The 11,786-nt window shown below is 46.8% G+C and overlaps 1 protein-coding gene across 1 annotated transcript in view; it reads left to right on the top strand.

Moving 5' to 3' along the window:
• The window catches only part of LOC109409429 (protein hairless), a 129,706-nt gene extending 127,173 nt beyond the window's left edge, over nt 1–2,533 (top strand). The window contains exon 6 of the mRNA XM_029855595.2: nt 439–2,533. Within this exon, the coding sequence (XP_029711455.1) occupies nt 439–846 (408 nt within the window). The 3' untranslated portion in view covers nt 847–2,533. The remainder of the gene's footprint in view (nt 1–438) is intronic.
• Nucleotides 2,534–11,786: the final 9,253 nt, after the last annotated feature.

The following is an 11,786-nucleotide window of genomic DNA, read 5'->3' on the forward strand; positions in this document are numbered from 1 at the left end:
CGATGCACCACTGGACATGAGTAACCGCACAGCTGCCGCGGAATCGGCAAACCAATCGGCGGCGGTTTCCATCTCTGCGGTCTGTATGATCCGGACTCCGCCGCCTATGGTGCCGCTTCCGGCAGCGGTACCGCCGTCTCCTGGCCTACAGCAACCCGACTTGTCATCTACCACCAGCACCGTCTGAGAGCAACGTCCTGACGACCGGTCAACGTGGAACACTTCGCTCAGGGATAGACCTCGCACAGGAAGAGAAGGGCAGTCAGAGTAGTTAGAACAAACGTTTCCGTAGCGTTGAGCGTAGATTAGAGCGGCCTCTCCCGGGAGGCCGATTCGTAGCTAGACGATCAGTAGCTTAGAACCCGCGTGATCATTCTCCAAGACCTCATAAGCCTTAACACCGTATTTCTCAATCTTTCCCGTGCTTGCGCCCCGTAGCTTCAGGAAGCGGCCGCATCCCAACCGGACCAAGATCAGCTGACTGCACTGGCGGCAGCGGCGGCGGCAGCTGCAGCCGCTACGGCCAGCTCCGACGATGATCGCTCTCCGCACCATCACCTCCAGCACCCGCACCAGCAGCACTCGGCCTTATCCCTGATGACACCGCAGATCGAGCAGCAGCTTCGCGTCAAACCGGAGATCAGTATATCCGCCCTGAAGAAGTCTTCGCCCAGCTCGAGCTCGGCGGCAACGGTTTCCTCTCCGTCGATGCCCAGCGCGTCCGGGTCGATCTTCTCCACGTCCTCCGGCATCGATGGCAGCAGCAGCAGCAGCAGTAGCTTAAGTAACGCTCTCAATGCCATCGCGTCCACGTCGGCGGCTACACAGCTGTCCACCAACACCTAAGCTGCCCGGTCGCCGAGATGCACCCGGCGCATTTCACGCTCGCTAACTGTGCGCTGCTCCGGATACGCCAACTTTGTTACGAAACGTAGCATGCCATAAATGTTTTATAGCAAAGTGACACAGCTGCGCAACGCGGAATCTTTTAGTAAATGTGATTATTGTCCGTTTTGTTTAGGTAATTGTTCGGTTCCAAGTTTCGTTCAGAATGAAACTTTGTTCGTTCGATAGCAAAATTTATTGCAATCTGTATACTACAAACACACAACTAGGTTACAAGTTCCATAATTGTCCGTAAGCGGTAAGCTTCTTTAGCTCGTAGAGACCAACATTCGTACTTTATCGATTTTAGGTTTAGGGAAAACGGTGCTTTCTTTTGTTTTCATTTTTCACACATTTCTGTCATATTCACTATAATCGTTTTATAGCAGCCAAAATGCCATTTGTCTCTCGTGTTTTGAGGTAATGAAAATGCTCGCGCGAGTCTGCCATTCGACCACTAAGCTGCGCTTACTTTGATCGGAGCTTTGTGCAAAGACAAGCAAAATCAGTAGAAGCTTCTTGAGTAGCCAAATTTTCGTTTATGTTTCGTTATTATCGTTTTTATCGTTTAAGCTTTACTTTAGTAGATAGGAGAACAAGTGAGAGAGGGGGATCCTTTGTCCAAACGTGACTGAACTTGTGGTGGTGATAAATTTTTCCGTGTACATTCCTGACACAAAATCTAAATGGTGTGACTCGTATGTCAAAATTCTAAATTAACCTGTACATAAACGATAAGATTTATTTAACGACTAAGTCCATTAAAAGATATTTAAATACTGTACATTGTTGTATCATGTCTCTCTTTCACGACTTTATTTCCACATAGGTGTACAATCTAAACAATCGTTATCTAATAAACACAAAACTTAGAAACAAATCTGCATACAAAGTGGTATTTTTATTTTCCTATACGGAATCATAAACAATAGACATATAGAATTAAGCATTAAACAGGTAAAACTTAAAAAAAAAGCCGAACGATTCTCTTATATTGTGAAACACAACTCTATAAAGAGGATAACAAATCCTTATTTTGCTTTTAATTTATTTTTCCATGAACATAGCAGAGAACAAGAATTATATTCATCAGAATGTGCAATCATTTATTTTATATATTTAAAAATGCAAACAATCTTATAATAGACAAACGTGATGGCTGCAGAAAACTCTATTTAAGTAATCGACTATAGGAATTTATATCCGGATACCCACAAACACACACAAAACCCTGCAAAGGAACACAAATCAGAAAAACGAAGTAAGATAAACATTGCATTGAAAAGAAAGACACATTTACCTAGTAGTAAAACACATTCATACACACACAAGCAGATGAAACAACTACGCATAGAAAAGACAAGTGAAAATGTGCCTATATGGTTTCCTATAAACTAAAGTACCACATACGTGGAAGTATAAAAACAGAGAACAAAACTACGATTACAAACGATGCAATTCTTTAGGAGAGACATACCACCCAGCTTCCGGAGTACATACACCGGAACGGGAATTGGTATGCGAGTAGCTATCTGATGTACTGATGGCTGTTCAAGTCCGGAGATATCTCATGTCATTCGGTTCACAGGAAAAGAAAGTGAATACAAACAAAGCTGATGCTAATAAATGAACTCGTGGTGATTTGAAAGTGGTTGTTTGGTTTCTGTTGTTACTTCGAAAGTCCTTTGTCTTTTTCTGTTGATCAAGATTGATCTTACCGAAAACTCCCTCAGTAGCTTGTAGAGTCGTCCCCGGGATGCTTCGGTCCCATTTACTGCTTTGGACACGTCAACACCTCTTCGCTGAATTCCTCTTCTCAACTCGATTCTTCGTACTTGCTAAACTTCGATATTTGTAACCTTTCTGATTATGTTTTTCGTGTTCTTCCATTTGTTATTGATGTAGCTAATAGAGTTAAGAAACTATAGAGGACGAATGTCGCTGCTGTTCCCTTTGTTCTCGTTCGGAAACATGTCGGGTATCTATCTGTCAAACTGCATACTTTTTCGCTTTGACACTTATAGCCCGGCCTATCTCCGCCAGCAAGAGATGTTTCGGCAGCGACGCCAGCAGATTCGTCCTCTATAGTTTATTAACTCTATTATGTAGCTAGCTGTCATTCGCACTGCTACACTCGACCAAATTCCATTCTCATATTTATTTGCACAACTCTACATAGCTTATCGGTGTTTCTGGGCTGCTGCGTTGTCATCCGTGCACAATAGGGCTCTGCACAAAACTCTCACCCTCTCTTTCGCTCTCATTGAGATTTAGTAAACAACAAGGCCAGGAAATGTCAAATTCCCATACAAAATCAAAACAGTGCAGTGCCCTATAGTCATACCAAAAGATCTGTGAGTCGATATACTGAAAAATTTGAATAAAATACAATGTATCGAGTCACGGACTTTTCCTGCTAGGTATTGACGATTTCCCCACTTATCGAACACGACAATTTAAATCCGTCGCGGATAAAACCGCCGCCAGCCAATCCGCAGGCGGAAGTCTGATGTTTCTCCGAACTCACTAACACAAACAGCAGCAGAGGTGGTGCTTGATTCGTCGCGATGATTCAGAAATAGAGATACACTGTGGTGCATAATTGATCGGACAAACGCCGATTTTCATACAAAATGGCCAAGTTTAAGATGCTGTAACTATGGTTTGCTTTGTTGGATTGAGCTCAATCCATCAAAGCAAACCATTGTTACAGCATCTCAAATTTGGCCATTTTGTATGGAAATCGGCGTTTGTCCGATCAATTATGCACCACAGTGTAAGTGACATTTCAACACACGAACACTAGCGTGAATTTTTCCATACACAAAAATGCACACCAATTAAAAGGATATTCAGATAGCATATGCAAATATTACCCAATTGATTTGGGTAAAACGGCTAAATAATGATAAAACTAACAACCGGGGTAAGAGTGCACATAATTTCCCCCAAGTTTCACAACTACATCTACAAAAAAGACACGTACAACCCGATTTTTCAGTTTACCATAGCGACAAACTGATTTCTAGTTCAAACTGAACTGTTCCGTTGTTTGATAATACAAATATTTTCATTTGTCGAAATTTTTGACAGTTTGTTAAAACAATCAGAGATTTGTTAGTTTCAACATAAAATAATGGATTGTTTGAAACGACTGCACTTTTTCCACTAACAAAGCAGGAATGTGATTGTGTTGGTGACGGCAGCCACTGCGGCAGCTCGAAAACCTATTTTTAGACACTCGGCAAAGCGGATGGAAAGGAGAACGACTAAAAAAAGACAAAGAAGGCGAAAACAAGCTTCATTTTTCTGCGTGTACAGAGCTTGATCCTTTCAAGGCCTTCACAGCCCCACGACTTGTGTCCCTGTCCACGACATCTCATATAGCTGTGTCTATTTCGGGCTTTTCCGTAGCCCAACGACTACGGTGGCCACGTGCCTCGCAGTGCTGCTACAGTGTCTTAGCGAGCTCTTCCGCATCAACGGTGAGAACCGTTATCTCAACACCCTTGCCAAGACCTATTTCGCCAGACACTTGTAGGCGGTGCCCTTACGCGTTTTGTCCCTTTTCAGCTCGAGCTTCATTACTCCTATTCGTTTTTCCTCTTCTTTTCCTTCCTGGTTCAGGGGTAGTCCGCTTCTTGACCCGCCCTGGCCTGTAGTGACTGAGGATTTACAGTTGCTCGCAATTCTCTGCTCCCTTCGATCCGGAACCGGCCAATTTTTCCAGTCCCACCCATCCCAGCTTTCTGGACTTGCAAGCATCGTCTGTGGTAGCTCCTCATCTGTCGGTTGTCCGCGACTGCTTGTCGTAAGTGATCGCGTCTGGCTTAATCTTCGGGCTAGCTGTGAATGCGAAGGTCTCCATCTGGATAGACTACGGCACCTTTTAGTATCATGGGCTCTACTGCTGCCACTGACTATTACCATGGCCCAGCTTGGCTGCCTTCGTTGAATTACGAAGTCTCAACAAGGCCTGCATGAGGTCCTTGGTGACATGAGATTTCGAAGACGCAAAGCCAATGGTGAAGTCATGTTTACCCCCTCGATCATTCATTCCTTGGCACGGGTCGCCTAACACCTTGAATTTTTTGGATTTCACTAACCAACACTGTCCACTGAGCAGCCCAGGCGTACCGACAAATTCGTAGGGAGTCTTTCGCTCACGTAACGGTGGAAAACACGTTCGCTTAGCATTGGGAATTCTTTCTAGATATGACCCGATTTGCGACAGTTATTACACATGCGCTGCCTCGTTTGTTTCTCCTGCTTCGCACTTTCAGCGCCCAGTCGTGGCGCTCATCGGATACTGTTTGGCGCTTCTCTACCCGTCGTTGGCAGTACTCGGCCATCAGCGGCTGGCACTGCTTCACGAACTCCAGGTACTGGTCCGTATTCGAACGGCTCGCCAAGGCCATCACGACTCCGCTACACCATAGTCGCTTGCAGCAAACCCGGGCAGAGTTGAAGTACTGATGATCAAAATGTGATATTGGTTTGTTTGAGATAAGAGGTAAAAGTACTGAAAATAATAGCAAAAATTTGTTCTTGAACCATCTAACCAATAGCAAAATATGATATTTGAAGATCAATCAAATAGCTCACTGCTATTGGCTAGATTTTACCAAGAGCTAAATGTGCTATGATGATGATGTTCCAAGAGTAAAATTGAGATATTATTTTCAGTACTTTTACCTCTTATCTCAAACAAACAAATATCACTTTTTGTTCTTCATATAAAAATATGCTATTATTGAGCTTTTTTCCTCTGCTCGGGAACTCTCGAGATTCTGTTCCGCGCACGACAACTGATTGAACAACTCTTCGATCCCGAACAGGTACTCTCCCATGTCCGCACCTTCTTTACAGTTGAAACTACCAATTCTCTTCAGTAGTGACACTCTCAACGTCACCGCCTTTTTGTGGTATGTACTTCTTCAGTTTTCCCAAACACTTCTACAATAATAGGCGCCATGGGGAAGTTACATTCCACCTGACACAGGTCGTTACAGGTCATGGTTGCTTCCGACAGTATCTACACCGTTTCGGGCATGCGGATTCTCCCGAATGCCCAGTGTGCAATGGTTTAGAGGAAACGGCGGAACACGTTTTGTTCGTGTGCCCGCGTTTTCGCACAATACGTGATCGCATGCTTGCCACATGCGGGGAGGACACAAACCCGGACAACTTGGTCCAGAGGATGTGTAGGGATGAGTTTGGCTGGAACACCGTTTCAACGGCTATCACCCATATCGTCTGGGAGCTACAGAGGAGGTGGCGCGTGGACTCGGAGAGTGGCTAGTCCAGATGCAGTACAAGAGGTGGTCAAGGGGTTCGGAGTCGGCTTCGTAGGTCATACCGGTGCCTTGTGGTCGAGATCGACCCTTACAGCGATTAAGTGACCGCGGAGAGGAAGTTCCGGTAGCGGTGCTGTCGTGGCGTCGGTCTACTGGGTTGGATCCGAGCCCGCGGTTGGAAAGGGGTCCCCGGCAAGGGTCGGGGCAGGTGGAGACCCTGCTGTCAGCAACCTTCTGGTGCAGCTGATAGGGCCTGAAGGGTAGTGATACCCTTGCCTTCAGCAGGTCAGATCGGGTTGCACGTGGGCATCATTTCTTGATGTCTGCAAAGCAGTTGGACGCGGGCGGGGTTGACTCTGCCCGCCTTCCGAGGACAAAGGGAGTGGCAAGGACCACTCGAGAAACTGGCTAAGCGCCAGCACGCTACCGTGATGGACTCTCCAAAGCGAGTCATCGATGTTCGTTGCTGCAGGTTACGCAGCTAACCTTGTGGGTGCGATGTGCACTAGCCCCTCTCTGAAGCAATACCTTCTTGGTGGTTCCGGAGAGACGTAGGGTTTGGCGACCATAGGAATGGTTTAGTGGGTACGAGGAGAGAGTAGTCCTGGCTTTTACTTTTGTTGCAGAAGACGGCCTCAGACCTACACTACCCTAACCTTCTGTTAGGGTGTCTGTTGAGCAGATTATCCCCCTATGGTTTAGAAGGAAAAAAAACACTTCTACAGCTGATTTTCTGTTCTGCACTATGAGACTAACTGAGGCTTACAGACTGCTGAATCTGCACAGCGGCTGAACCATTACCCCCGGGACAACTAGCTCAGTAGCATGAGACCCTTCCAGCTGTGTCTCAGGGCCGACATGCTACTGGGTAATTCGGAGTGGTACGCGGATCAAGGTGTACGTAAATATGGATTTTTTTTTTGGTTATTGAAGAATGTGTGTGTTTAGAGAAAATGGTTTATTTATTGAAAAAAGCTACAGTAGACGTTCGGTCGGTGCAAACGGTTTAACTGCAATGCTTTTTAACTGCAAGTCCGGTAAGTGCAACAAATTTGCAGTTATCGCACCGCCAAACGTCAAAATGGTGCGCCTTGTTAGCCCTAATGAACAGTCGAATGAATTTCTCGTTCATTTTACGTCAATTGATGGCTTGTTGACACTGTCAGGCGTTGCAGTTATCGGATTTTCGTTCGCTAAGTGAAACGTAAACATGTTGCAGTTATCGAACGTCTACTGTACTATGCTGTCTATTGTGGTCTATTAGATTTATTGAGATATGGCAGGTTGCGGTTCTTCAGGGTTATTGGGTACGTACCGGTGCGATGATGTGCTGGCGAGCGCTTGCTGATGGCTGCTGACGGTGTCGGTTACTATTGTCCAGTGCCGATTGGAATGGCGGATCTGGCGGTTTGACTCGGCAAGTGGAATGGCGTCTCCACTGCGATAAGGTCACTTTCGTGACCTGGGCTTGGCTACGGTGTCTTCCTTCTTTGGCATGATCGACGGGCCGGGACTGTCGACCAGCCTGAGAGGCTGACACAGAAGAACTTTGAAGTGCATTTCGATAACGAAGGCTGCCGAATTGTGAAAGCAGATACTGTCGTGGCGAGGGGCTTCCGCCATGGTGGTCTGTATCATCTTCGAGTGGCAGAATCATCGTTGCAAGCAGCATCGGGGCAGCATAAAGAGAACTGCCAGCACCAGTGGCACCGGCGCCTAGGCCACCACGATTGGGCGGCTGCAGAGCGAATCGGTAAGGAACAGCTTGCGACCGGAATGCAGGTGAGTGATTGTGGGTTGAAACTGATATGTGAATGTTGTTTGGAGGGGAAAGCCGAGCGAGCTCCGTTCCCAGAAGTAACTGAACGGAAGTCGGAGCGTGTACTGGATATTGTACACATAGACCTCTGCGGCCCCATGAAAACGGTCACCCCTAGAGGAAATAGATATGTGATGCACATTATCGACGATTACAGTAGGTTCACTGTAACGTACCTATTACGACACAAGTCAGAAGCTACCGATAACATTATTGACTATGTGCGTTGGGCTGAGACAAACTTCGGACGCAAACCTAGGGTTGTGCGGTCCGATGGTGGGGGAGAATTCGATAATAAGCGTCTCCGAAGCTTCTACAAGGAAGAAGGTATAACTCCCCAGTATACCACAACGTATTCCCCCCCAATCTAACGGCATTGCCGAAAGGAAGAACAGATCGACAACGGAGATGGCAACGTGCATGCTCCTTGATTCCGGTCTGCCGAAGCGATTCTGGGGTGAGGCTGTTCTTACCGCAACGTATCTCCAGAACCGGTTGCCGTCCAGGTCCTTGTCGAAAACTTCCTTCGAGCTATGGTGGGGGAGAAAACCGGACTTGGGACACCTGAGGATATTCGGAAGCGTAGCGTACGTGCACATTCCGGATGTGAAGAGGAGCAAACTAGAACAGAAAGCGAAAAAGCTCACATTTGTGGGGTACTCCATGGAACACAAGGGGTACAGGTTTGTGGATCCTGAAACTGCAGCGATCATCATCAGCCGAGATGCCCAGTTCGTGGAACTTGGGAACGGAACATCATCGGTAGATTTCCCGGTATGCTCTGAGCAGAAGGATTCTGAGGAAAAGTCGGAATCGTGTCCGATCGAGGAGGAGCTCAGTGAAACCGAAGCTGAAGATAACAACGACGAATACTTCGACGCGTCTGAGGATGAAGGCACGGCGTCGAAAGAAGTTCGCAGATCGAAGATAGAAAACAAAGGTGTGAACCCACGCCTGCTTGAGGACTACGTAGTCGGGATAGCGGCATGTGCCGTACAAGAGCCGCTGAACTACAAGGACGCCATGAAAAGCAAGGAGTGGCGCCACGCAATGGAAGAAGAGATTAATTCTAATCATCGAAACGGAACCTGGGAGTTGGTACCGCCGCTTAAGGATCGGAAGGTGGTGGGATCAAAATGGGTTTTTAAAGTTAAACGCAACGAGGAGAACAAGGTGGTCAAGTTCAAGGCTAGGGTGGTAGCCCAGGGCTTCACTCAGCAATTCGGCGTAGACTTTGACGAAGTCTATGCTCCGGTGACACGGCAAGCCAGCCTGCGAATGTTCCTCACCGTTGCTGCAAGTCGGAATCTGGTGGTTAGACATTTGGATGTCAAGACCGCCTACCTTAATGGAGTGTTGGAAGAAGAGATCTTCATGCGGCAGCCGCCGGGAACCGTTGCTCGGGGACAGGAGGAGCTGGTCTGCCGTCTGAGAAGAAGCATCTATGGCCTTCGCCAGTCGGCCAGATGCTGGAATTCTAAGTTGAAGAGCGTACTCACGAAGCTTGGGTTCGAATCGTCTGCTGCCGACCAGTGTTTGTACGTGAAAACAGTGAATGGAAAGAAAGTGTTTTTGCTCGTATATGTGGACGATATGTTGTTGGCCTGACCCTCTGAAGCCGAAGTGAAGAAGATCATAAACGATTTGTGTAAAGAGTTCGAACTGACTGATCTCGGAGAAGTTCGACATTTTTTGGGACTAGAAGTGATACGCGGAGAAGACTGTTACCAGATCCGTTTGAAGAACTATATTGAACAATTGATTGGGAAGAACGGAATGGTAGAAGCTAAAACCGCGGAATCGCCGATGGACTCTGGCTTTCTGAAAGTGGACAATAAGTGTGAAAAATTTGAAGATGTGACGAAGTACACAAGTCTGGTCGGCGGGTTACTGTATTTGGCGGTTATTGCACGACCGGATATTGCTGTGTCGGCGGCGATTCTCGGAAGGAGTTTTTCGGCTCCAAGCGAAGCGGATTGGACTGCTGCCAAACGCGTGTTAAGGTATTTGAAAGGTACGAAGGAATTATTTTTGCGGTTGGGCGGCAATTGCGACGAGGGACTGATCGGATACTCCGACGCCGATTGGGCGGGCGACCCTGCCAGTCGAAGGTCAACGTCAGGATCTGCCTTCTTCTACCGTGGTGGCCTAATTTCGTGGGCTAGCCGCCGCCAGCAGTGCGTTACGCTTTCATCGATGGAAGCAGAATATGTTGCCTTGTCGGAAGCCTGCCAAGAAAAGGTTTGGCTAAGAAAACTGTTGGCAGATTTTGGAGAACCGCAAAACGTTCCAGCGGTACTGAAGGAAGACAACCAAGGTTGCTTGGCTTTTGTCAAGACTGAGCGAACCAGCCGGCGATCCAAACACATCAGCACGAAGGAAAAGTATATCCAGGAGCTATGCGAGAAAGGGGATATTGTCTTGGAATACTATCAAACGGATACCATGATCGCCGACGTTATGACGAAGCCTCTAGGTCCGGAGAAGCACCGACGCTTTACCGGAATGCTAGGGTTGGAGAAGCAACTGTGAAGTGGCAAAGCGTTGTGGAGGAGTGTGGAACGGTGCAACGTTTACCACTACATCGACGTGTTCGACGACGACGACGACGTGCGAGAGAGCAGAAAACGAACACCATCATCAGAAGTAAAGCGACTGCTACCGCGTTCGGTCGATTGTTTTATCATTATCTAAATAAAGTAGTTTGAAGTTATTTCTCGCGTTTGTGTCTGATTTCCGCAACTGGTCCGAATCCGTACGCTGATATTCCGCTGACTCCACCGTCGATTCCGTCAGGTTCGACTTGCCGGCATTTCTGACCTGCACCTTCTGGCCTTGCAAGCGCCTCCTGGTAACTCCTTCCTTGGTGGCTACCTCGCGCGCTTCTGCGATTGCTTGTCATTTCCCACTACTTCCGGAGGAAAATCGCTAACTGGAAGCTGTAAAGTCCGGGGGAAAAGAACTGTTGTGCTGTTAAGAAACACAAGAGTTTTACCAGAAGTATCCTTCAAAGGCTTCGTGCTGCTAGCCGAAGCCTGTAGCGGACGGGCGTCGGGTGATCGAAAGACGGAGGCAGCACTTCGATAAGCACCCGAATGGCTAAAGAATCGTGTCTGTTGAGAGGCATTAAGGCTTATTGGCGTAATTGTCTACGTTTTCCTCAGAAGCTTAATGTCAGAGTTCTTTGGACACAAGAATTGGGGTACAATAAAACATTTTTTTTATGCATCATCTTGTTATGCACTTTTAATTTATGTACCATTTTAATACCCTTCATAAAAAGAGTGATCAATATTGTGCATAAGAAAATTTAATAATAAAGGTAACTTTTGCGACGGTGGCTAGGGGGTGTTCATAGGGGAGAGCAAAGGGAGGTTGCAGGGGCGTTTCAGTGGGTCCCAAGGGGTTTCAGCGGAGTACCAGGAGGTACCAGCGGAGTACCAGGGGTTTTCGGAAGCCTGAAGGGGTTTTCGAAAGCATTCACGCAGAAAAAAGCATGGTAAAATCAAAAATATTTCAGGTAAACTCAAATAAATTGTCAATTTGTTCTGGCGACAAAAATAAAACTGTTTGGAGCAAATCGAACGTCACATTTGAGGCAAATTCAATCCATTTTTGAAACAAACATGCATCTTCTGACAAGTTATGTTAGAAACAAATGTAAAAATTTTTGTTTTTTTTTGTGGCAGGTCGGCCCTACGGAAATATTTGTTTTCCAATTAATTTTACAAAGTCATTTCCTTCTCTAGGAAAACCCACTTCCCGCGTGGCACCTTCAATGCCAG

Source organism: Aedes albopictus, chromosome 1 (genome assembly GCF_035046485.1).
Source record: "Aedes albopictus strain Foshan chromosome 1, AalbF5, whole genome shotgun sequence".
Classification (NCBI taxonomy): Eukaryota; Metazoa; Arthropoda; class Insecta; order Diptera; family Culicidae; genus Aedes; species Aedes albopictus.